This window comes from Dreissena polymorpha, chromosome 9 (genome assembly GCF_020536995.1).
Source record: "Dreissena polymorpha isolate Duluth1 chromosome 9, UMN_Dpol_1.0, whole genome shotgun sequence".
In the NCBI taxonomy this organism is placed as follows: Eukaryota; Metazoa; Mollusca; class Bivalvia; order Myida; family Dreissenidae; genus Dreissena; species Dreissena polymorpha.
Window position 1 is genome coordinate 41,361,617 of NC_068363.1, and position 27,938 is coordinate 41,389,554.

General features: G+C 34.4%; 2 protein-coding genes across 7 annotated transcripts in view; both read left to right on the forward strand.

Annotated features, from left to right (window-relative positions):
* The first annotated feature begins 4,794 nt into the window (after nucleotides 1–4,794).
* LOC127846397 (uncharacterized) lies at nucleotides 4,795–12,651 on the forward strand. 3 transcript variants are annotated; one of them, XM_052377609.1, is made up of 5 exons: nucleotides 4,795–4,882; nucleotides 5,304–7,861; nucleotides 8,021–8,435; nucleotides 8,534–8,715; nucleotides 9,214–12,651. In XM_052377609.1, exons 2-5 carry the CDS (start codon nucleotides 5,315–5,317, stop codon nucleotides 10,558–10,560), a joined length of 4,491 nt encoding a protein of 1,496 aa, XP_052233569.1. In that variant the 5' UTR covers nucleotides 4,795–4,882; nucleotides 5,304–5,314; the 3' UTR covers nucleotides 10,561–12,651. The 3 variants fall into 3 exon arrangements, with proteins under 3 accessions (XP_052233569.1, XP_052233570.1, XP_052233571.1); XM_052377610.1 differs by having other exon boundaries at nucleotides 8,534–8,706; XM_052377611.1 differs by lacking the exon at nucleotides 5,304–7,861 and having other exon boundaries at nucleotides 4,814–4,882.
* Nucleotides 12,652–19,169: 6,518 nt separating this feature from the next.
* LOC127846403 (AKT-interacting protein-like) overlaps nucleotides 19,170–27,938 on the forward strand; it is a 48,469-nt gene continuing 39,700 nt past the window's right edge. For 2 of the 4 annotated variants that reach the window (XM_052377627.1, XM_052377620.1), the window contains exon 1: nucleotides 19,170–19,252. The gene's annotated coding sequence lies outside the window, so the exon portion shown is untranslated. Of the gene's footprint in view, nucleotides 19,253–19,674; nucleotides 19,811–22,748; nucleotides 22,830–27,938 lie in introns of those variants that run through there. The other 2 variants (XM_052377624.1, XM_052377625.1) reach the window with 2 other exon arrangements.

Sequence of the window (27,938 nt, forward strand, 5' to 3'; positions counted from 1 at the left end):
GGAAAACCTGTTGTCACGGGCAGCAAATTGGTGGTAAGGTAGCGCTTGTCTCATTATTGTTGCGGAGGAGAAAGGACTCGGGTCCTGGTTGGTCGGCGGGGTCGGGGGACGGCGGTTTTGCGCGCTAGGAACTGAAACAAGACGAAAAATACTTTCATGATTGACTTACTCGAACAGTTGGAATACACAAACATCACATGCAATATTTTGCACGAGACTAATCCGAGCAAACCAACAAAGCAATCACATTTCGGCTTCTTAATTGCTACATATACCAAATGAAAGGCGTGTCTTTAAAAAAAATATGTAAAGGCTCGTTATCTTTGGCATCTAAATTACTTATCACCTGATGAGCAACAGTAAATGACTGCCAGTGCACAGTTAGATCCTAGGAGTCGCGAGCTTTGACTCTTCGGGTATGATTTTTACAATATAGCAAAACAACAGTATATAACTTCAACGTATGGTCTTTGGAGTTTCAAGATATGAGATTTTTAAAAATATATATTGCACATTTATAAATATATAAAGAAAACAAGTAACTCCTAGCTAGGGGAAAAAGTTGTCACCCCAGATTATGATTTTAACAAACTTAGTAGAGGACCACCGTACAACGTTAAACAATGTATATCAAACCCCTGACCCTAGTGATTTCATTTTTTATAGTAAGTTGCTATAAACGCCTATATAAATCGTGTTATCTTAGGCAGTTTCAGTTGGGACCCCAGGCGCATGAACTAAAAAACCCATTAGAGGGCCACATGATAGTGTTAAGCACAAACTATTAATTCCCTGACACGTGTGGTTTCAGAGATTTTCAAGTTTTTATTTTATAAATATGTTTAGCTCCGTTGACCTTCACGTGCGATGGACTTAAGTATCCTCCTAATCAATTCGGATATGCAGTAGTATCAATAACTTATGCTGACAGGAATTTACAATTTTAACTTATCGTTCAGCTGTATACCATTGGCATTTTAGCCAGGTGCATTCCCTGCATTCGCTTATGACTTCTATTGTAATCATTATATTAGTTTGTAATTATAAAAAGATATTTGTAGTGTTTCGTACTATTTGATTCCACTGTAAAATATGTGTAACAATTCAATACGCCCTTGAGGCGAACGAAAAATTCGCCGTACCTACTGGAAGGTGTATACTAATGGGGATTAACCATTCGAAAAATATGACTATATCTAAAATAAATCCCTAATCTAACAAACAACAAAAGCACATAATTGTTTATCTTAATATTTATGTACAGTACTGTTCAGTGTCCCATCAATGCTACAAACAGTTAAAATTAATGTTATATGCTAATAGCTGAGTCCCAGTATTAAACAAAATATTTGTTATTATAGAATTGTGTATAGTTAACCTGTACGAGTAAAGGGCGAGTTATCCTAAAAATGAAAATGTTTATTATTTTCTTCCAATCAGAGATAACAATGGCTAGGAATCGTGCTATGTATTGTTTAGTATCTCACACAATGGTTACATTGATTCGGTACTCTGACACCAATCAAGCATTAAAACTCATTCAGGAAACTTATTTTTCTTAAAAAATAATATGCCAAATACAAGCAGAAGAAGTTATGTTATGTTATTGTGGTTCAAAACAAACACACAAACATAAACATTTCGATGCGTCTATTGCAAAGCTTCACACGATAGAGATATAGACACGCAATCTGAATAATTTAATCTGAACTAGCATACCACAGCTTTTGCACAATGTTATCAAAAGCATCAGGAATTTAATATAATTTACTTTATTTGATTGATAGAAAACACCACTTAAAACTACATTTACCCTACACGCATGTTGTTTGCTTTACTTCAAACAAAGAACAAATTCAAAATCATTTTACCATCCCACCAACTCGTCGAATCCGATATGACGGCCTTCCAAAAACTGTTGGTTATATATCGGCCCTTTCCGTTTGTTTACTCCAGAAGACTTACAATATATAAAGATGACTGTAGATCATCCGCCTAGTGATACTATAACTATCGACGCTTGGTAAGGTTTCATTCTTCTTACTCAGTTTATTACAGAGGCATCACAAGATTCCATATATGTGTAAATAGAAACAATCGCGGGTACATACCATTTAAAAGTATCAAATCGTAATGAGCTCATTTACTGTAATGAGGTTTTTGTAAATGGGAACGAAATCGGCAATCTTTGAGCTGAATCTTTCTTCTTTTGCAATTACCTTTAGCTATTTTATTCACCCGTTGGATGGCGTTAGCTTAATATAATTGTAAGGGAAAGGGTTTCTTGCGACAACTCCGCATCGATGTTTCTATAACTCATAGTCATTTGAAATTTCTTAAATTTGTTTGGGGTCATTGTGTAAAGTAACTAGCGAAGTTCTGCTACTCCGAGTTGAAATTTAGCGGACTTATGGCCCTTTTTCTATTTCATTTTTGGGGGTTAAAGTTGGCGTGAAGTAATTATATTTTTATTATCTAACGTTGATATAACTTTTGTGCTAGGACGTTTGCATGAACAAGCAGAGGTTTATTTTTCACTTCGGTTCATAATCCTGATCACTGATGCCAAAAAGCTTAAAGCCACACACCTTGCCTCTGACTTTGAAATGCAATACATGTTGATCAATACATATAAATGCAATTTGTAAGTGTGAAAAATTGCCATTAAATCTATAGCCTAGTTAGCAAGTAATTTATTATTTTTCAAACGGTACCGCTTTGAAAACCGAAAGTAGGATTTCTAGACGTATACGTCCATTTCGACAAACGCGATTATTTTTAAGTTATACAGCGTAAAAAAGGACGGATTTTTTCATGTAGCCACCAGATATATTCTAATTTGCATAGATAAAATATGTTTTTAAGAAGACTTAAATTTACTATGCCAAATAGATATGTGACTTTAAACAATTACGCTCAATAACTTCTTAACGGATAGAGAAGATGTGATGATACCGTGGCTTTAAACGATTACGCTCAATAACTTCTTAACGGATAGAGAAGATGTGATGATACTTTTAACCCTGAATGTTGCTTTGGATTGCATGTGAAGCCAGTCGGGTCAATTTAAATGATGATGTTATTAAAATAGAAAAATATTTTCTGTTTATTACTTTTAGTTTGATGGAAGTAGCGTGCCGAATTAAATTTGAATACAGGTAGAGAGCAAACCATGCTAAGGAACGCTTTTTGGGCCAGAATTTCAAGGTCAATGTAACCATAACTAAAATAGACAAAATAGTCCGCTCAATATCTTTTTTGTGCTGAAATTTTATGAGAAGGGAACTTACTAGAAGGTCTTGCTCATAATTGCAACATTAATTTAAATGAAAATAAATGTAAAACGTTGAAAAACGTTTTATTGTCGCATGGAATCGTTTCTTGTTGTTATTTGTAAATTGAAAGGTAAACATGTATATGTTAAATTGATAGTAAAAGGTTAACCAGTTAAAGTTAAATACTAACTGGTAAATGATTTGTGTTACCTATTGTATCCCTGATATAAATCGAGTACTAATATATTGTAACTTCGTATATATACTAACGGCTGTTAAACAGTCAAGCAAGCAGTCTTGGTACAGCTTTTGTTTAATTTTATGGGGAGTCGGTCTTGAAAGACTAATAAACCCATTTATGCCTAGCGTCTAGAAAAAAAGACCTTGGCAAACAGCGTATGCCCAGATGAGACGCCGCATAATGCGGCGTCTCATCTGGGTCTGCGCTGTTTGCTTAAAGGAATTTCTGTAAAAAATATTCTAAATATAGAAATAAATATACTAGACATCCCTAATTTTGGATATAAATTGGTCCAATTAAGAAGAATGGGAGTGTCCATTAGGCATAACTGGGTTAATGTATCGTAATATACTATATAAACTTAAACTCAATACGGTCATGTATTTTAAAACAGTCAGTCGTTACAAGAAATTACATCAAGACTGTACCGCGAAAGTTGCGAATGAGAATTTTGAATTCAATTCTGTAAAAAGCCTAAAATATTACGACGAAACATTGGACTTTGATTTGATTGAACATTCTAATATTTGAGTGTATTCTGCCTTAACCACCGTGTACATTTCATAGTTTTATCGCTTTGGGTTTTACTATTATCATCCAGACCTGTAATCAATAAGACTTGGCGAGAAGCCGGAATTTTCAGAAAATAGCAATGGTGGGTTCTTAATCTGTTTGATTTATTTATGAAAAGAGTCTATACTATCGTATCTTTTTCAGAAAATACATTTGCACATTTTTTTAAAATCATCAATGAAGTTTGTCTTTAAACGAGGCGTTATTTCAATCAATTATTTAAAGCTACTGCATAATAACACGTAGTTTAAATATAAATTTCTTACATAAAACGAATAATATACAGACCATTGATTGTATTTAAAAACTGTCTCTATTTTTCTGATTCAGAATTGTCTATGTTTAAAGATATTTGTATTTTCAATGTTTACATTAGAAGGCTAAAAAAGACAATAGTTTATCATTTAAGAGAAAAATAATACATCCTACAATTTTATATGTACCATTAAATTTATAAGATTAATATTAGTGCATATACAATAGGTCCATACATTTAGTATAACTGTTAAAATAAACACGTCATAAACATGTTTTAATTCATTGTTATTCTAAGAATATTGTGTTATTTACTATCCACGTTTCAAAAACTCTCCAGTTTTAATTTTCAGAAAGCTGCAAAACACGATATATGAAACACCCTGTTCAAGTTAATATACACCTTTAAAATCAATATTGGGCTCAAGGTCACCTTACTCGTTGCGCAATCGCTGATCACTCGGAATGTGCATGACGACTGATATAGAACTCTTTTTGTCAAAGTGGTCTAAACGATTGAAGGAATGTCTAGTTGAAGGTAAAGTTCTTTTACTCAGATATAACATATTAAAGTTAGTACTATTACATTGTTTCGTAAATTTATAGTTTTATTTTTATTATTGAATTGTATTTATTTGATTAAGTTTGAATCTTAAAGGTCTTAATATAAACGGAATCGATGAATGTGTTTTTGTTTATTTTTAAATTAGTATTGCGCGTATATTAATGACTATAGATTTTGATCAGGTAAAAAACATAAGACTAAGATGCATGAGAAATAAGGAATAAACAATTCAGTAGCATTTATCAAAATAAAAATACAAAAAATAATTCATGAGGTACGGTTCAAACGTAGTTTTTAAGATTAACAAGGACGTACACATTAAATCATTCATTGGTTCCGAATAAAACAGTTACTCAGACGTTTTGAATTAAATATTTATTATTTACTTCGCAAGTGTGAACAAAAATGGACGCCGAGGTAAACAGCGGAAATAACGCATCAAAAATATTCCAAGAGGTATTACAAAACAATATCGGCATCGTTATCGAAAAGTCGGATACGGGAACAGAAAGTATAGTTTCTGCGTCGCAAAATGATAAGGTCAATGAAACGATAAGAGAGACAGAAGAAAGGACAAGGCAATGCTCATTGTGCAAGAACTTCTCTAGCGTGTTGCCAGAAGCTGCATCATTGTGTTTGGGCGACTATACATGTTCCCAGTGTGTTGAACCGCAGTTTGTGGAAGATCCGTCGTCCAAACACAGTCATATTTTAAAGGAAGAGTGCAATGTCCGTCAATCATTTGATGGTAATACGATTGCCCCCGAGAGATGTTTGACTGGTGCACAATTCGCTGCTGGGAAATTGGATGAAACCAAAGTAAATTGTCACGAAGAAAATACACGACACAGCCAACACAACAAGCAAATATGTGTTGAAACTTTGGAAGAAAATGCAACGCAGCATCATGCTTTGAATCAAAATGGTTCTTATCCAGAACATGTTAAAAGAGTAAATGTTTTGAGGCCGAACCAAGTTGCACCAACTGAAAACAACGTTGGCGTTCATATATTATGGTGTGAACCATGTAGAGCACAACAAAAAACCGTCATTGCCCGTGTTTACTGTGAAGAGTGTGACAATGAATGCCTTTGCGAGACGTGTGAAAAACATCATAAGATTCAGAAATCAACTAAACAACATGTGCTGAAAGATATAAATCACTATATAAATCAATCGACCGACAAATTACAAATGTGTGAGCCATGTGAATCCCTAAGGAAGTCGAGTCCAGCGTTCTTTTTCTGTAAAGAATGCGAACATGAATTGTTGTGTGAGGAATGCGGAAATCAGCACGCTTATCAAAAATCAACTCGAGATCATCGGTTGCAATCCATAAGCAGCAACGTTCAAGAATCGAATTTTCATCAAACCAAACAGGTAACTATGTTCTGTGAACCATGTCAAGCACAAGAGAAGAAAAATCGAGCGTCCGTATTTTGTGAGGATTGCGATAGTGAATGTCTTTGCGAGACATGTGAAAAACACCACAGATCTCAGAAGTTCACGCGAGATCATAAATTGCACGATATCAGCAAATACACTGTATCTGCAATAGCTAGTATAAGTGAACAACAAAAATTGTTTTGCGAGCCATGCAAAGCACAAGATACTAGAAGTCCAGCGGTTTTCTTCTGCAAACAGTGCGATAACGAGCTGCTTTGTGAACCATGTGGGAAATATCATACATTTCAAAAGTCAACTAAAAAACATATTTTGCAAGATGTAAGCAACTACGGGGAAACCGAACCTGATTATACCACCGATACAAAATTGTTGTTTTGCGATCCATGTAAAGCACAAGAAAAAGACAGTATCGCTTCTTTCCTCTGCATTGAATGTGACAATGAACTGTTCTGCAAACCTTGCGGAAAATTTCACAGTTCACAGAAATTTACTCGAGGACACCATTTACAAGACATAAGCAAATGTTTGACAAATACAAATGCTACGGAAAAGAAACAGATTCTATGCGAGCCATGCCAAGCACAAGAAAGGACAAATCCTGCATTTTTCTTTTGCAAAGATTGTGGTAATGAATATCTTTGCGAAACATGTGGAAAAAATCACAATTCACAGAAAGCCACTCGATTACACACGTTGCACGCTATCAGCAAGTTTGCGGAAGGAACGATTTTTAAATTACTTAATAGCCAATATAAGTTCTGTCGACGATGTAAAGCTCATGACAAAGACCGTATCGCATCTTTCTTTTGCACTGAATGTGAAAATGAGCTACTTTGTGAAGCCTGCGGGAAACATCATAGTTTACAAAAATTAACAGAAGGCCATACATTGAAAAGAATCAACATGATTGCGGTAAATGTGAATGATGGCATAACAAAACAGAAGATTAATTGCGAGCCATGTCAAGCCCAAGGTAAAGTAACTCCAGCGTCTGTATTTTGTGCTGAATGTGATAATGAATGTCTGTGTGAATCATGTGGCCGGTATCACAGTTCACGGAAAGCAACTCTTGGACATGGTTTGCAAGACATTATCATGTACTTGAAAGTGGCTGTTGCTAAAAACGCTGAAGAACAAAAATTGGTATGTGAGCCATGCAAAGCTCAGGAGATTAACACTTTAGCAACGGTCTTTTGTGTTGACTGTGATAACGAATTACTGTGTGGACCATGTGGTAAATATCACAATTCGCGTAAATCAACACGAGACCATTACCTGCAAGATTTACGCCTGTACGCAGAAGTAGTAGAAAATCCTTCGAGTGGAGAAGTCGCCGGGGCGCAAAAGTTCTTTTGTGAACTATGCAAAGGGCATGGAAAATTGAACCCCGCGGTATTCGTTTGTTCAGAATGTGAACATGAATTGTTTTGCGAGAATTGTGGGAACTACCACAATGTGCACAAAAAATTTAGTAACCATTTACTGCAGAAAATTGATCATCGTCAACGCATAATTATGGACAGCTCATCTGATTCTATTGAGATGGTATGTTGAATTGTGTTACGAAATTAATACATGTAGTGACCTGTTTATGTGTTATGTTTATAGTAATATTGTTATTGCCACGATATAGTGTTTATTTGATAGATCCCCAGCGATTATTTTATTGATAAATGGTAATTGGTGGATCGTATTGTTTTGCAGAACACACCCGGTCGCCCCGTTGCAAGTAACATAGGTTCTGATACAGTAACTCTTTCTTGGACAAAGCCTGGAAGATTCAAAAAGGGAGATTATTTTCAAATTGGATGCAGAGAATGCAACGAGTCTAGGTGGAAAATATGTCACGATAATATTGAAGAGAATTCATATGTACTGAAAAACTTAAAGTCCAAATCGAGCTTAGTATTTCGCATTCGGGCAATATATTGTGATTTCGAAAGCAATTATAGCGAAGAAAGTGACGTAGTAACAACACCAAGTTCACCAGCATCACGGATGGTTGAGTTTTCAACCGTATGTGGTGATAAAGATAGATTACCCGTTTCTTATTCAGTACCTTTGAACGAAATAAGATCTGCAAGGAATAATAACGGAAAGACCCGGAAATTTGAAATCGGTAAGTAAAACGTTATTTATACCGAACTATTTTGAGCCGATTTCTTATACATCAAACAAAACAACTTATACATGTGTACGTGTTTTTTTAACATTTAGGTTCTTCTAGAACTAGCAAATATTGCGAGAAGACTATTTTGCTTATCGGTGAAACTGGGACAGGGAAAAGTACCCTTGTTGATGGAATGGCAAACTTCATAATGGGCGTCAATTGGAATGACCCATTTCGATTCACCATGGTTAATCTAGAGGACGAGGAAAGACAGAAATTGGTAAATCAGGTAGAAAACATCCTTTTCTTTCGCGACATTTTCAAATGTTTTATTTTCAGTCAAAGAACATATATAAGTTCTAAACATACATTTAATCGACACCCCCCGAACAACCTCTGCTTGCAAAAGATGTTATTTTTATTCAAATTATAGTAGCTATATGATATGATTGTTCTTGTATTATTCTTTTAAACATGCACTTATCAACATATAAAAAGCGAAGAATAATTAATATGAGAAAATAACACATAATGCATGAGTTAAATATAAACAAATATACTATAATTTTCATGTATTAACTGTCAAATGAAGACCATAACACCATCACTAATTACTGCATTAAATTAAGCGTCTAAGATGTTGTGATATAAATGCATGGTACAAATGAAATATTTCTTCCTCAATATGTATGAATTGTATCTAGATGTAAAGCATGTCATGTATAAACGTTTAATTTGAAGCAAATGATTTTTCCAGGACATATTAAATTGTTGTGTAACTTTTCAGGCTATTTCACAGACGGAATGGATTACTAGCTATACCATGTATCCGCAAGACGGCGGTAGACTCAAATACGCCATTAATATCATTGATACGCCAGGATTTGGCGACACTCGTGGGTTCCAGAGAGATCAGGAAATCATAGAACAAATCCGCGAGCTGTTTTCAGTGCAGCCACCTCAAGGAGTTGCAATTATAGATGCTGTATGCTTTTTAATTAAAGCTCCTGATGCAAGATTGACACCGACACAAAGCTATATATTTCAATCGATTATGTCTTTATTTGGTAGAGACATTGAGGAAAATATATGTTCGCTGATTACATTCGCCGACGGCCAGGAACCACCTGTTATTGCAGCACTGAAAGAGTCGAAACTACCCTTTGGCAAATATTTCACCTTCAATAATTCGGCTTTGTTTGCAAGAAACTCAGAGTTGGACCAATCCAGTTTGACTCCCATGTTCTGGGACATGGGTTTAAAAAGCTTCCAAAATTTTTTTCATCACTTAGACAGTTTACATTCAAAAAGTTTACAGTTAACCAGTAATGTTTTAAATGAACGGTTCAGGTTGGAAGCAACTGTTAGGAATCTTGAGCCGTTGCTGGATGCCGGTCTTACAAAAATAAATGCACTGAAATCTGAGATACAGTGTTTTGAAGAAAATAAAGCGATTATTGCTGACAATAAGGACTTTAAATACACAGTGCAGACCACTAAACAGTTAAAAAAAGATCTTCCAGCGGGTCAGCATGTCACAAATTGCATACAATGTAACATGACCTGCCACGAGAATTGTCAAATTCCAAATAACGAAGAAAAGCGAAAATGTTGGGCAATGGATAAGAAAAGCGGGAACTGCAGGATTTGTCCTGACAATTGCTTTTGGGATAAACACGCGAACACGCCATATATATTTGAGTTTATCGTTGTCGATGAAGAAAAAACGTATGCTGAAATGAAAAAGAAATACGAAAAGGCAACAGGGCAACTATTAAGTCAAGAGCAGCTTATTACGCAAATGGATAAAGAGCTAAATGGTGTGGTAGATTTGGTCGATGACATGATGGAAACCGTCAACGAATGTAACACCCGACTTGCCGTAATAGCGCTCAGACCCAATCCGCTTACTATTACAGAACACATAGACTTGCTTATCGAAAATGAGAAGATGGTGAAAAGAAATGGTTGGTTTGAACGGGTGAAAACATTGCAAATGCTGAGGAAGCGTGCACAAATCGTAGACAACGTTGATCATTTCAGACAACAAGCTACTTCGTGTGTGAAAGTAATAAGAAAAAGGGCTAAGGGGAAAAATATATTTAAACGTGCATGGAATTATTTTGGTAGGTAATATAATATTTTAACGGAAATAAAGGCCCATGTTTTTACCGCAAAGCTTTAATCACAATAAGCATTGTTAAATATCATTTATATCACCAGTGAAAAAAAAACAAATAATCTTATGGCAGATATTTGAGCATTTTATGAACTTGACATGATATAAATACGGTGAAATAAACATGTACTTGTTTTGTTTAACTAAATCTGTAGTTTGTTTTAATAACGCATCACCTTCACACGCCATATACTTAGAATTTGCCCCACCCTTGTATAATAAGTATGTAAGCTATTGTTGTATTTTATTTATTTATGTATTTATTTTGGTTTTCCGTACACTATTACTATTTTAATACGCATGATTTATTCGGCGAGTATACAAAACGTCATTTAACTACTTACAGCACAAACATTGCGTATTAGGCTGTAATATTGCGCTTTGTTAAAACAAAATGTTTTCGGATATTGCCAAAAAGATACTGTATAACGTGGGTGGCGGAAAACTACAACGGTCGAGGCATGGTCAGGGGTGCTAACCCCAAAAAAGGGTAAGGGTAAGGGTTAGGGTTCGGGGTCGGGTTAGGGTTAGGGTTGGGTTTAGGCTAACCCAAACCCTAACCCGACCCCTAACACTAACCCTAACCCTCTAACCCCCCCCCCCTTGCGCAATACCATACCATGCCTCCCCCGTTGTCGTTTTCCGCCTCCCGTATAACGTTTGTTAAAGAATAAGAAGCCCTATGTAGCCTGTCGACAAAACTTTTATTTTCTTATTGTTTGTTGTTAAATATTTCTGTTTTTAAAGTTGTGCTATTGCAAATGCCACTTTGTAAGCGAATTTTCACATGATTGCCATTGCTTGTTCTGTTATATCCCATTAAAATAATGTAATTTATGACATACAAATATGCTTGTTAAAAGACATTGCTTATACAAAACATATATATAGGTTGTTTAGTTTTGTATTTGAACTAAAACCTGATTGACGCTTCATTGATTAACGCTTTGAACTATTGTGTAAATTGTTTGCTTAGTTAGCCGTGTCATTTTAAAGGGGCCTTTTCACGTTTTGTTAAATTGATAAAATTAAAAATGTGTTTCAGATTCGCATATTTTCGTTGTAGTTCTGATATTTGTGAGAAAACGGTAATACTGAACATTTACCATGCTATAAATTATCTTTTGACGATTTAAAAACCAGGAAATTATAAAGCGTTGCAACGCGAAACGATTGAAAACTTTGGAGAGTTCTGGTGTTGTCGTTGTATTTTGTGAGGATTGGTTATATAAATTATTTAATACGGCACTAAATGTATGAGCACGGAAGGTCGAGTGGTCTAAGTGATAGACTTTTACTCCAGGGGTCAGTGGTTCGATCCGAGTTGAGGGTTACTTTTTTTCTTTCTTTAATTTTATTCTTGTTTTTTTTTACTGATCCAATGTTCGCATTAATCAATATAAAGCATTTAATAACAAACTTCAATACATGCCAAAATCTGTAAAAAGGTCCCTTCAATCTTATTTCATATATGATATATGTATAAAATACAATATGCAAAAAAAATCGTAAACATAGTATGTGGTATATTGTGAGATGAATGTTACATTGCGAGAGGATGTTTAGGGCAATCGTGCTAGCAAGTATATGTAGTGTGTATGATGCAAATGTTTGGTAAACTAGTTTGCCTATTGTGTCTTGCTGTTTTTTTAACCATTTACTAGTATATCGGTGCATATCAGAATGCGATACAAATGTCATCACATAGTTTTAATTTATCTGTTAGTATGGAGCAAATGTATTAATGTGTTCCCTCGTATCTCTCTTTCGGTCACTGGCAAATGAAGGCAAAAATAAAGGTTAACTAAACGTGAAAGATTACAAACATCAAGCCAATCCTTTGTAGTATAAGAGTTAATTCTAGTTTGATTTCTGTTAACAGTAATTTGATATAGTTCCATGTGGCGGATTGGTATGCACTGAAGATTTGGGTGACGGCGCACTAGGTTCAAAACAAGCCTGAACGATTGTTCAGTAAGATATTGTGTTAATTTGCCATGTATCAAATACCATTTGTTTGCAATAAATCAAGCTTGCCGAAATCTGTATGTCTTTTTTTTATTATTCCATTCACACACAAAAAAACAGTATCAATATCACGCCGTTCCCTGGATGCAGCGAAACCGCTTTAAGAATCGTTCTGTGAAAATGTGTACATATATTGAGATGATTATATATGGTTGCGCAATGAGTTCAATCCTATCGCATACATATATGAGCAACATAATTAATGTTTTGAGTTAATTACATAATATGAGACATTCATTTTTAAACAAGAGGGCAATACTGACTGGTGATAAGTAACCAAGACATGATCCGGGTATCATTTCGGAATGAGTTCTCATTACGCAGATAACGTCAGATTGTTGAATACTACGGTTTATATTTCTTAAGATTATCAAACAAGATGAACACAAAGGCATGTTCGCTCATTTAGCAAAATCATACCATTGATAAATTTACTGCACGCGATATGCCCTATGTTTTGTTGAAAACAGACGGAGATAAAGAATGTCTTCTTAATGATGTCTATTTTCATAAGTTTAAGATTAAACAGGACAATAACTGATTCGCCTCTGATTTGGTGCAGATGTTCATTCTCATTAAACCTTGTTGGCTTGCATACCCAGTGTGAACGCGGTCGAATGAGACAACAAATAAATTCGTCCACTTTTAAATTATATGATCAAATATGACATGCAATGAAATCTTATTATTAAAACGTATCCGTTTTTTTCTGACAAGAGGAGATGAAAAATATGTTGTTTGTAGATACACCAAGTCTAGTTTTACTGTTTGTATATGAAATATAACCAGGGTGCAGAATCAACGGGGTTTTCAGGGGTTTACACACGGGCTGGACAGAATGTTATCACACCGTTAAGAAATTAATTTTTGCAAATATCTCAAGTTATTAAAATACATTTGCAAAAAAATCTATAGTGCATAAAAGACTGGTTTTCTTGCAGTTTGTGCTGATATCTTAATGTAGAAGAATAAATCCTTGAATACGTCTGAAATCGGTGACAAAATTTTACGTTGCTTGAAACATAGCCGTGTACAAGAAATGAAGTAAAAATTGAATTTTTGAACAAGAACACATGCTTTTTGAATAACGTAATTCTTATGTATTTCACATTGCCATAAGCAGCATAAAAATCTGTCTTTTACGCACTAGTTGAAATTTGTTTTAAAAAGTTATTTGAATAAAGCAACACTTACCGTTGTGTTAAAACTCTTTAAAGTTAAAAGGTGGAACCCCTAAAAGTCACGTGATCCTGCACCCTGATAACATTTATACACAAGCGCTACAAGTTTGGAGAAGGCCAGACGAACAATTAACTATATACTAATAGTGCAGTGTCTATTTTCCATATTTTCTTTCCTTAAAGGCAATAAATTAGAACATAGCCCACTATTTCCTTCGTTGTATTATGTATTCCATTTTAATGTGTATTAAATTTAAGATTGTATGGTTAAGATTAAATTAAAAATGAAGTGTCTGTCACAACTTCTAAAGTTTTACCCTTTCTAAATGGCGCTTACATTATGACAGTTCCCCCACTTTAATGTAAGATGCAAAATAAGCAACGCCTAATTTGAAATCAATCTGCAAAACAGTTAGTAAACGTTTTTAAGTTAACCAACTATGTTCCACTAAGTATAATATCCATGATATCCAACATTATATGACTGTATATAATAAATGCAGGTCTGGTCAAGATTTAATGCAAAAATGTTGTATCAAATTCACACACAAGAGTTGACCCTGAATGAGCAACGAATAAATGTTGAGGGTAACTTACTCAAACGTTATTGAACGGACAAAACCAATTCAGAAAAACAGCGAATCATTTCCCAAATTTTATCTTGGATGGGTAGAAGCAAAATACAAAAACGAGTTGCCAGCGGCGTTGAGGACAATTGGTGATTTCTAGGAAAACATGTTACATTTAAAAAAAACACACACAATAAAAAAATGTTCGTACAAAAGCAACTCATGAGATGGAGGCAAATAACGATTAAGTCAGAGGCCAGTAAGTCAACTTTTCTTTCAATTTTGAACAGTAACTGAAGCAAACATGGTTCAATGTGACCGTTATCGATGAAATGCGCAATGTTTTAGTTATACACAATACATTTACGTGCACGTTTGATCCACAGGTGCTTAGCGTGTGGCTATGATATTTATTAGTAAAAACATCATTGTGAATGAAAAATAATCAGTTTATAACGAAAAATCAACTTCGATGAAAACAAAATTCACAATCAAATATAAATATATTTGACATCACATACACCAAATTTTTGACATTTCTTACACAATTGATTTATTTTGAGGGAACCAATTCAAACGTTACATGTTGCAGACTAGCACCAATGTTGCCGACTAGCAGCAAGTTGATATAACGGCGTTTCGGGGCTTGGTGTGCTGACAGGGTCTCGACCAGACCGCTTTGTGTTAAGCATCCAGGCTTGATATGTTGGGGGGGGGGGGGGGAAGCTCGTATATCTTGAATGTAATGTCACATCTTAAGTTTAGCAAATCTTTGGGGTTTCGATAGAGAAACGTGTTTTTCATATCACTCTGTGGTGTACAAGCAGTCTCCGAATATGGTGATGGCGTTCCCGGAAGTCACCATTTTTGGTGAGTGGTAAATTTAGAAAATGATGCTGGGGCTTACCGGTATACCATATTGATGATTGGTCAAAAATGATTTCATAGTCATGGTTTAATTTAACAGTATTTACGTCCGATTGCTACGGCGCCCAAAGCCCTAAGAACACATTAAAACTCTGAAACAAGTTGATCGTGGTATCAGATAATCTCGAAATATAATTTTTGGGCGATTTAAGAGGGTGCGATTTAAGAGGGTATTGTATAGTAAGTTGGTTTTATTATTCCGTGGTTATTTTTATTTTTTTGTATTAATATTTTTTTCAATTTTTCTTAAAGCGTTACTTTGAAAAATTATAAAATACATTCAGTTTGAGTGAATATTTAAGACTGATTAATTAATTCTGTAATCACGGTAAAGGAAACCCCACAGTCAATTGTGAACGGAATATAGTTTTGATTTCAATTATGTGTTATTTGTATCAGTTAAAATCAATGTTATGTTAATTATACCACATGTTTTTATTACGCACATGTATGTAGATCCTGCATGAAATTTTGTCGTTTGTTTGTTATACTTATCATTGGTGTTGTTAATTATCTAACCTTCCCAATGGACATATTTGTGAACGTCACATAGTAATCGTCACATAGTAATCGTCACAAAGTAAGTCAATGTAGTATCATCTTCGCATTTGTCATCGTTGCCATAACTGTCGCAGACGTCATTGTCGACGTAGTGTTTGTTCACGTCGGCGTCGTCGGCGGCATTGTTTATGTGGAGGAAATAAAAGTTGCAACGTGACGTTTGAATTGCAGTGCCCCCCCCCCCAAAAAAAAAATATATATATTTATTTTGTCTCACCGAGACATAGTCGGGTCCAAAACTACTGTTTTATTACGACTTGCGTAACTGACAAAAAAATACCTACTATAGAGCAAACCTGAAAATACTCGGAAAACATGTCGTTTTTAGAAAAAAAACTGTTTCATAAATTCCGACAGGGTGTCAGTTAAGATTATTACATGATGTATTATATAAATTATAATTAAATATTTTTTGCTATTTCCTCGTCGAAAAAGAAATTTGCTATGTTTTACACTGTTACCGGTGAATATCGAACTGTTGACCGGTCAACAGTTTGAATTATTATACCTCACTTTTATTTACAATGCTAAACTCCCATAGGCCATCGTGACATAGAAATACTGTCAGACCCAGCGGGAATAAATTTACTGTCCAAAATATACTGTATCCCGCTGCCATAGCAATCACGTGCCACCAGCGGGAAAAAATTTACTGACAAAAAAATACTGTATCCCGCTGCCTTAGCAATCACGTGCGGAATGTTCGAAAATTATACTGTCCCATTCGCGCATGCGCAGTACGCAGTTTTGCATGTCCGTTGTGTTTGGATGATTAATATATCGATTGCAGCTGAAACTGTGCTGTAGAATAGATTAATGCCATTAATTAAGCTTTGACAGGAGTCAAAAAGAAAATCAATTTAGTATAAACGACACGCTTACCTCAAAGGCAACTTTAATCCAATGCTAACAACAATAAAGTTACAACGATATTCACTTCCAGTGTCTGTTCTTAAGGTGTTATGCATGACAAACACACAATCCGAAATACGTTTTGGATTCGTTCAATGCTTTAAACAAATATTTTACTGTTTAAAAAACCACCACGTCCATATTGTTGTCCCAAAATGTTTCGTCACCGAAATGACGTCACACAAGTACGTCATAAATTGCGTAATCAAGTGATGAAAATAAAATACGGAAAGCTGGTCCTGTAATATATTTTTAAAGAAATAATTGACGACTAAGAAAATTGATGGGATAAATTGATTACTAGGTCGGTGCCGAATAAAGCGTAGTTCATTTTGCTCTGCCCGTAAATCTGAACCACTCAACATAGTAATGGTTGTTCATTGCTGAAATTAAATTCAATTATTGAATATTAAAATTGTTCATGGTTCATATAAATTGTTCATGTTTGAATAGTTAATTCGGTATAATAAAATAAATATTACATGTCTGACAGGGTGACTGTAAATTTGTCAACTTTCGGAAAAATACTGTCAACCTTGGCTTCGCCTCGGTTGACAGTATTTCCTCAAGTTGACAAATTTACTGTCACCCTGTCAGCCATGTAATATTTATATACTGTTGCCCGCTGGAATAATGACGTCATTTCGTCGAAAAAATGACGTCATTTTACAGTTAAACAGTCAAAATTATTTATTTTATCGATTATTGTTGTGTGTAAATAAAAATTTAGTTTGCTGTTATTTCTATGTTGGAAATTTGATCAGGTAATAAAACACTTATTTCATGGATGCTTGGTGAACAGTCAAAACTGTTGTCCCTCAGTATCAGGCCTATCGGCCTCGGGCAACAGTACCAAAGTCATCCCTGATACCTTGGGAAACAGTTTTGACTGTTCACCGTGCATCCATGAAATAAGCGTATACTGTTTAAGCCCGCGGCCCATTCAGTCTAATAAGTCTGGAAATAGTACATTACTGAATAGCATGATACATTTCGAATAAATACACCATTAATGTCACCAAATTTAACTTATGGAAATTATAGAAACATTTTATAGATTGAATATAATGTATTGGAGAAGTTATCATAAATAATGAATACGTCTTAATAAGTCGTGCAACCACAATAAACAAAAAAATATATATGTAAATAAGTCAATTAATGCTTTTCTTTTACACAGCCGCGCTCTATTTTAGAACGAACCTTTCATTGTGAGTTTTATTAAATCGCCAGCTAGAAAACATTTACGGGTTCGAAAGTCGGTTACAATGCCAGTTACAAGTTTAAACTATGATAATAGGTGATATAAGCTCGATATGATTATTTTTACCATTCTCCCTATTTATTGAAAACAGCATATTTCAATATACACATTATATTTTATAATTTTATAATTTTCTCAAAATACCGTTAAAACTAAGGCAGGCGAGTCGCGCCCAAAAGATTGGTATGAAGAAACATACCCGTCAATTGAAAAACATGAAAATGCTACGTGTATATATATAGCGTCGACTAAGGCTGAATATAGAATAAATATTTCAGCTATGTATTTACATTAATAAAGTTTAATATCCAAACGAATGTAGGAGATATTCGCAAACTTTAAACCAATGTTGTAAGTTTGCCCTCCTGAAACCTGTTCAATTATAAGCATTCAAATGTTCCCGCTGCATACAATTATCTCAAGGAATGTAGGTCCATAATCATATCGGAAAGCCAAGCCGAAAATAGCGGATACAAAAATAAGGAAAGTTCAACATTTGGCTTGATTGTGCTTTGCGGTTTTGTGACGATATTCACAGTACTATAAATTCTAAGAAGCACCCATACTCCAAACAAAAAAGCTAGCGTTAAATAATTTTTAAACGCATTCAGAGGCTTTTACACCCATGTTTTCAAAAACACAGTCCAGCATTTTTTAGAGGTTTTCGTCAAAGGCACGATACAATGCGGAGAGCCGATCATAAAGAGAAAAGGGATATACTGTTTGTCATATATTATCTATCTATCTTTTAATACTGCCGGAACCCCCCTGCGGGTACTATTGGCAGGTATTATATATATATATATATATATATATATATATATATATATATATATATATATATATATATATATATATATATATATATATATATATATATATATATATATATATATATATATATATATATATATATATATATATTAAAAAGGTACTATTCCCGTTTTAACCAGGCCTCTTCATATATAATAAAATAGCATAAGAATTCGTAAACATATAGTGTTTCACATTGATTTTAATTAAATGTTATCAAAACAAAATGTATATATGTACGTGCAGCTCAACTCGGGACATCACTACCAGGGAGTTGGATTTTTGCAAATATCCATAAAATATGTGTATGTTAACCTTTCTTTCCGTTAGTTTGTATACTTGGGTTCATTTGTTTACGGAAATTGTTCGTCAGGTTTGACAGATTGAAAAAGGTTTGCTTGTGATTTGATTTGTTGAAATTTATCATAATTATAGTATCAACCACTTTGGGTGATACACATAGGCAAATTAATCTATAAAATTTAGGTAAATTATTAGTTGTATTTGTCACAATTACATAGACTACATTAATTTGCATCTACGTTAAATCATAAATGTTTACACCCCAAGCCAAGGCCCAACTAGCTGAAATAATTCGCGTTCAGAATAAATCTGAACGCTGAAACTCCGGTCTGTAAAAACCATAACGAAAAATGAATACAATGCCATTATATCAATATGCTTAAAATTGCAAAATAACATAACCAACTCATAAAGTTTTAGTTAAGAAGTCCATTTTTACCTCAAATAGCGTCGAATTGAAGTTAAAAGGCATAATTTGTTTCAGTTAAACTTTTGCTTAAATCACAATACAATCAGTGACCTCTCGTCATGTTATGAAATATTTAAATATCAACCAATCAGAAGAAGGCAGTACAGTGTAATAGGCTGCGTTATCGATTAAAATCTACCTGCGGTATACAGTGGGCACAGCGATTGGAATGGAAAATGTGAGTAGTGTGTTGATTTAAATTGGTCAGGCGTGCACAATTGAAAGATTCATTACATAATTCTTACGGAACATTATCGAGAAATGAATTATCGACACAGGTATGTAAATATTATTGCAATCTGTTGAAATTAACTGTCTGATATCGGGGCTTGAATGTTGCACACCAAATTCCTTGCGCATCAATATAGACAAAGAAGGAAAACTTTCGCTATTAAAAAGATAGAGTGGACTATTGACGCCAAGAGTCTGCCAAAGCAAAAATCATAAAAAGACTCTATGGCGGCAATTTATATTGACTAAGGCCCAACATGCCAACTCTTTCGACAAAGTATCCCATTACTGCATTAGCGCTGCCCATATAACCGTATGGTAGTCCAAATAATTAGACGTAAGCTACCCCGCTTACGTCTAAACGGCTACCGTCGTTTTCCTATAGCAAATTGAGTTCAACTTAAACTTCAGTTTTTCTCGTTAAATCTTTGCTAATGCATAAAATTATCATTAATTAGACATAAATGTGAGCGATTACCTCTTAAATGTGTAAAAATTGTGCTTTTAAACCACTTATGTACATTTTTAAAAATAAACATACACAACACACGAAGTGTGTTTGTCGTTTATAGAATTACATTGAATTATCTTGAACGAAATTATTTTTTGAATAGGTTACACATAACCAATTGTTGTTGTACAACAAACCACATCACTTTTTAGCTTTCTGTACTTTTTAATTAAATGAAACCTATATGTGTGTGTTAAAACTACCAGTTGTATCACGGAGTGTATATTGATAGGAGATGATTCGAGTATTTGACCCTTACTGTAGTAAATTCAATCTTATGCAAAAACTATTCATTCGATTTTATTGGTTTATACGTTATCTTGTTGCTTATTAATTCCTCTTTAAAAAAATATACGTTTTAGTATACTCCCGTTGCTATTAATGGATTTATAGCGAGATAAACACAAGAAATACACATTTTATGTTTTATGTTTTACCACCGCGCGTTTTACCGTGTTGTGGCTATCGATTTTGTACAATTAGCGTAAAGCGAAGCGCCGAGGTTATACATTTTGATGTACCCACTCACGTCTTTGTTGAATTATAGTTTCATTTCTAGGCCGATTTTGACAAATTATATATCATTAGAAAGCTTACGTTCCATAGTAAACAGATATATAAACATATATTAAGTGTTTCTTCTGATTTCGACAGCCCGGCGAGTTATAACTTTAACTTTTGCAAATATCATACCGTATTGGAGTTTTAGAATCTAGATTTACGGTTGACATGTTCGTACTTAATACCAATTTGTAGCGTTTATATTTGGAGTTCAGTTTTAAAAATTACATCTTGCTTAGGAGAATAGAATTCTGTATACGATAGAAAAAAATTGTTTAAAAAAACGAAAGTAATTAAGGAATGAAGGCGGAAGAAAGTAGCGCGCGTTCCTAACGCACTGAACTGATGCTACGATCTTGGCGATTATGCTTTTGTTTAGAAACCGGCCATTGAATTTCCTTTGCCATGATTATTATATTTTTGATGGAATATATTGTGGTATTTTGTTCACGAAACATATCAATAAAGCTTATTATAAATAAATCTTAACAAATTAACGATTTCAGCTCTTGTTTATAACACATAAAGGGTGATAACTTTATGATGAAACAGCGTATATAGCGGATCCTCTCGATTTTATTCGGCTTTGCATGCATACTTGAAATAAAATGGGTCTCAAAAACATTCATCGTTTGCTGTTAATTATCAACGAGGGACTTATGTATAATTATATGAAATGTTATTTACCTTAAATTATCAATTTATTAAAGATTCTTGAATATCACGGTCGGTGTTACGCATTTCGTATTTTGACATCAGGGCATCATGTCCAACTATTCAAAATCATATTTTTTTTTCACTGGGACGATGACGGCTTAGATTTAGACAGGCAGACAGATAGTTTGTTCAGACTTATACAACAGTACATCGTCTTCAACTCAAATATATAAATTATTTTTAGACGAATTGTAAGGTGATTACACATATAGCAGTGATGATTCTGAGAATGTTGCCATGTTTCTTATCCGTGTAATCTAGAGTCCGTGGTTTGAGCATTTTTATCGCGGTGTTCAATAAAAGATATCTCAATAATCTTGTTTATCGATAGATCTGTGGTTTTATTGCCCCTGTGTTCAGCACAAACCAATTATCTCTTTATGATCAGATACTGTGCCGACCAATACTAAATAGCACTATGGTGTCATACGCCACAGCAGGGACCTATACTTGTGATCATGGAGTCTTAGTGCAAGACTTAAAAAAGTATGTTGTTTCGCTTGCGGTTGTTAAAGCTAAAACGGGGCTTCCCAGCTGGCACAGCTGCAGATATTCGGATTTGAATACCTAAACTTATTCAGACCTTATTCTTAACCGTTTCGCGTTTTACGATATCGGATTTTAGGCGGGAATACAACTCAGTGAAACTATTCAATTTCTTATACAACATTAAGCATATTAACAGTTATTGAAATTAACAATATCAGCGACATCTTTTTAAAGACTAAACACCTTTTCAAGTATCGAATTTAACATGTCAATAAAATATATTAATACCAAAAAAGGCTTCATTTAATATTGTTCACATTAAACCTTTAAATGAAAGTGTCGCTTTAACCATTTTCCGTGTCTTATTTAGCCGCGAATCGTTTGCTAAAAACAGTTAACAAAAAGGGCTACACGTTCTAATTCTTAATGAAATACAAAAATAAGTATAACATAATTAATAACGTCCATAAACACACACGGCAAGATCAAAGTTTTAATGGAAAACTAATATGACATTCCACGTAAATTATTATTTTCGTCTAAATCGAATACTATATATAGAGAAACAATGTATTTATAACCGACCAATGAGGTAACATTATGCAACTTTCAATTTACACAGTGCTATATGGCAACAATATGGAATTTGAACAGTGGTAGTGTTTTAAGGTCTGGACTATCATTACTTGTAAGTTTGTATAAACATTTTTCTAATGCAATTAGTAAAATAATGTTTATATTTTATGTTTAATAATTTATTGCATGATTATTCTGTGCTGTTATATGAATTTGATGCCGTTAAAGCTTCCGACATGAATTCATGTCGGAACGATGCTATTGCAAAATAACGTTAAACGATATGAGGTCGATGTAAATCGACCTCATATTTATAGGAGTAAACCGTATGGTAGCTCTGGGAGTCAATAACATATGCAACCTTTCATAATCACAATAGCAGTTCTGCACAGAGATTCCGTGTGCATCACTAAACAGACGTCATTCCTTACCAATTAAGGAAATCAATGAATAAACTTCAAAAACACATAAAATTAACCTGAACGGCAGCCTGCAGATGTTATCCTTTGCCTGCAACCTAAACAAACACTTGGATGTGTCAACACACTATGCTTGCTTTGCTGACAATTTGAAATTTGGAACAGGTAAATATTCGACATTTGTTCGACATCGTTATCATTTTAAAGATTACATCAAATATCAGTATGTGCAAAAGATTGGTGTACTGCGCCCTAATCAATACAGTACAGGCAACGTGTACTTTGACAAACGCCACTCGTCGCGGTGTTCATTTTACGGTGTTCGCTTACCAAACGACCCCCCCGATGGGTGTTCAGATCAAATATTCGCGGGGGCCGTTTTCAATAAGGTGGACACCGCGAATCACCGCGGACCCATTATATCTACCGCGGTGTTCATCGTGTTCGCTAAAAATAAAATAATTAAATATAAACGTAAATTATTGATCCCTTTCATTTAAAGCGGGTATATACGTTGTTGTCAAATATTTATGAATTTATATAAAATGTGTAATAAACTTATTATATATATATTTAAATATAAATTAAAATAAAAGTTAAGAAGAACGTGTCGAAAAATGCGAAATAAGCCAGATATTTAATTCTGAAATTTAAAACGGCTGTACAGCCGAATTCGCTAGCATGTAAACCATACATGTACGATGTGAATCTAAACTTAGTTTAACGGTTTATTTGAATTCCTGCAACGATATCTATTCATACGACACACGAACACTAACTCCGATCCTAATGCAAAGACGAATGCTTTGGTTATTGTAGGAAAATATGTACGTCACAAATTCACAATCGACTCTGGGCGCTAATTTTCTTTGCTGCATTTTATGAAATTCGGCTTTAATGTGTAATTTTTCTTGCCTATTTTGTGTTATTGTAACATATTTTATCAATGTATTACAATTACAATTAAACACATATAAAAATCGTATATACCCGCTTTAAAGCGATAATGAATACAAGTAAATATAGTCTATTTTTATGTACATGATGGTCGAAGGATATTTTAAGACTTTAACGTAATATTATGCGCATCTAACAATATATGCAATGTTTATAGGTGTCTATCGCAACCGTCGGTTATTTTTTGGTGTTGTCACTTTACATAAACTTATATCTATGAATGCAGCATCAACATTCTAAAACGATATCCCGGAAAAATCAAAAAATCATTTGAATATCAATTGTACTTTCGTTATGATTCGGGGTACGATGTGAACCTAAATTTCATTTTAGTGCAGATTCATTCATACGACACAAAGACACAAATTTGTTTTACGGATCATTTCGGCTTGGAGGACTGAACTGTCATGAAAAATATCGAATATTATATTTTTTTATTAACCACTGGAAGCAAGACGAGTTGTAGATAATTGGTCAGTTACCATATTTTAACTAAATATTTTGACCAGTTTCCCTTTTTCAACTCAATTCAACAGTCGAAAATGCGCATAATATCAATCTAAAACATATTGGCGACAACAAAATGCGGTGTGTTCTATCCAGAAGCCCTGGCGGAAAATGTATGGCGTGACAGTGTTGTGCCTAAGGTTAATGAACTTCTTCGCCGCCAGGGTAGAGAGGAGAGACGAATGAGGAGAGATGCGGGCACATCTGCCGACATCAACGGGTACATGGAGGACCTGCACGGCATGCTTCCCGAGATAAACACCTCATGCGACACTTCGCTTCTGTCGCTTCTGAACAACAGCATGTGAATACTTCTACTGAATGTAAATTATGTAAATACTGTATACATTTTTCTGTCGCTTCTGAACAACAACATGTGAATACTTCTACTGAATGTAAATTATGTAAATACTGTATATATTTGATATTCACTGTGCATTTCGAATAAATACCGACTTTATAATGTTGTTGTTATTACGAACATACATGTATATACAGGATTCTATCTATTAAATAATGCAATGTTATATGCTAAGGGGAAGACGCAGGAAAAACAAAAACAAACAATTAATTCAACATGAACGAATATCACGAGTTGTTATCAAATATTCATAACCTGATATGTAAATTTATAACCGGTAACAAATCTTTATAAATAATAACTAACTTGAAAACGAAGGATGACATGGGCTACGTTAGAAAGTAAATATTGATTAGATCAATATAAAATATCTTACATCAGATATTGTTCACAACTCGCCATGCAAAGCATTGAGAACAAGCGGAAATGTCAGCAGAAAAAGTCGGGAAGAAGCACAAAAAGTTACAAACGAACAAAACAACTCTAACGAAAATACCGCATGAAAGAGAATGATCCGGAATATTATTCTCTATATACATGCTATATTTACTAATTTTGAACTTCTTTCAAAGATCTTAAAGAACTTTATTTCAACAAACGAGTCCAGTGCTGAAATGGAAGAAACCTCAAAGACACAAAATATAATCTGTTAAAATACATGTATATGAATAGAAAAACCCTACAGTTTACGATTGCAGTCGTTGCAATCGACAGTTGACAATTTCTAAATTTCGTAGCATACTGATGCAGTACGTTATTTCAGACAGTACAGGCGGACGCAAAATTATTTAATACTCACTTTCTTTATAACTCGATATGTGTTGTTAAAAAACGGGGATTGAATTGCTTAACACCATACCAGTTAATAGACTTGATGATCTAAGCGCTTTAATTACGTTTCCGACTTTACGTGCTGTCCGAATTTAAAGTGATGGGCATTTTGTTACTGTTGAATTGAGCTGAAAAGAAACGGGTGAAAACAATAAGTTATAATGAATGTGGTATCTGAAATTATCTACAACTCCTCTTGTTACCGGTTGTTTATAAAAAATATATATTATTTTCGATATGTTACATGACTCACCCATCCCTCTAAGCTGAAATTATCCGTAAAACCAAATTGTGTCATTGTGTCGTATGAAAGAATCTGCATGAAAACTACATTTAGACTCGCATCGTACATCGATTCATTTCTGTCGTAAGTTGTCAAAACGAAAGTACGGTTGATATTCAAATGGATTATTTTTCTTTTCGGGATATTGTTTAATTATGTTGATGCTGCATTAACAAATGCAAGTGTATATCGAGCGAAAACACAAAAAATAAACAACGGTTACGATACACACCTACATTGTATATTGTAAATACTGTTAGTTGCCCATAATATCACTTTAAGTACGCATACATTTGCACATACATGAAGTTTATTATGTTCATTTGTACATTGTACATGTACATGTAAATTCAAAACTCTTGAATGACCATCGCAGACAGGTATTACATGTATCAATGGCCGCGCGGCATTGCGGTGATCACGGGTGTTCCAGTTAATGATGACGTGCAATCGCGGCGATTTCGGGTGTTCGCCGAACACCGCGGTCAGTAGCGTGTCCGCCCCCCGCGAAATGTCACCCATCGGGAAAATTGAACACCGCGGACACGCGTTTTTGTCAAAGTACACGTTGCCTGTACTGTAGCTACACTTTTAGTCTGTAACATTACCGCAGTTTTCAAATATGGTGGATCAAGCGTACGAAATAATAACAAAGTAAATAAAAGGCATTTCTTGCTTTAATAGTACCATTTGCATGAGTTTATGCGTAAAGGGGCCTTTTCGCAGATTTAGGCATGTATTGAAGTTTGTCATTTTTAAATGCTTTATATTGATAAATGTTAACATGTGATAAAAAAAGGTCCAGTAAAAAAAAACAAGCATAAAAATAAAGAAAGAAAAAAGTAATCCCAGTGCTCACGCTGCTGCCAGACATTATCGCCAATGGCGATTATTTTATCCAACTGGCTATTATTTCTTAAAATTGTCTAGAAAAAATGGCGATTATTTTATCCGCCTACATAAAAAAACAAATTGCCACTAAATGTTGTCCGGCGATTGCGAAACGCCTGCAAATCGGGCCATCAAGCAGGAAAAATCGATAACGAGATTACCTGTGTACACACTCGACCCTGTGTATTGTCATACACGCGTCAATAACTTCTGCGACATTGTGGCCTAGAGCATTTTTCTCAATCAGTGTCCGACAGCAGTGATATATTTCGGAAAAAAAAGTCTTTAATCTCCCTGTGCTTTACCAATTATCGGTAACTGTTAGATCTTTGTTAATTTTTTGCCAATTATTATTTAATCGTCATTATTGAAAATCGCCGCTAATATTGTTGGCTGGTTTTGTTTTGCACGCCGTTTTTTCTGCAATTAGATTATGTTGAACATTGCTTGATGAAATAATTATTTAATCGCCATCAACTAATTATCCCCGTAATTACCGCTGTTTGTCGTCTGCTTAAACATAATGATTCCAATTTTTAACCAGGTAACCTGGTTTTCCCAATTCAAAGGGACCCGGCATATGCCATGGTCAGCTAATTTTAACGAAACACGTGTTTGGAATTACACTAAGGTGGTGTATTTTAACTCACGCGCTGTGACGTTAATTGATGTAAACATGATCGGCATTGCGAAAGTGTTATTTTTGGAATAAATCATTTACAATTGATAGTGGCCTCTGCCTACAATATTGCGGCCGATTAAATCCTCAACTCTCTCGAAACAACTGACCCTGAAGTAAACGTCTATCGCTTAGACCACTTGGCCATCCATGCTTATCATGCAACGAGAGATGTATTTTATACTTTATATTAAAGCAAGCCTCGTAGTATCACAAAATATAACGAAAAAAACAGAACTCTCCAAATATATGAAACTAACACACTGTAAAATGCTTCTCCTGATGGGTCGGTC

Excerpts from the sequence above, each read along its gene's own strand:
- LOC127846397 (XM_052377609.1), top strand. The coding sequence starts at position 5,315 with ATGGACGCCGAGGTAAACAGCGGAAATAACGCATCAAAAATATTCCAA. Across the intron at positions 7,862-8,020 it reads CATCTGATTCTATTGAGATG|AACACACCCGGTCGCCCCGT; the intron begins GTATGTTGAATT and ends ATTGTTTTGCAG. Across the intron at positions 8,716-9,213 it reads GACAGAAATTGGTAAATCAG|GCTATTTCACAGACGGAATG; the intron begins GTAGAAAACATC and ends GTAACTTTTCAG.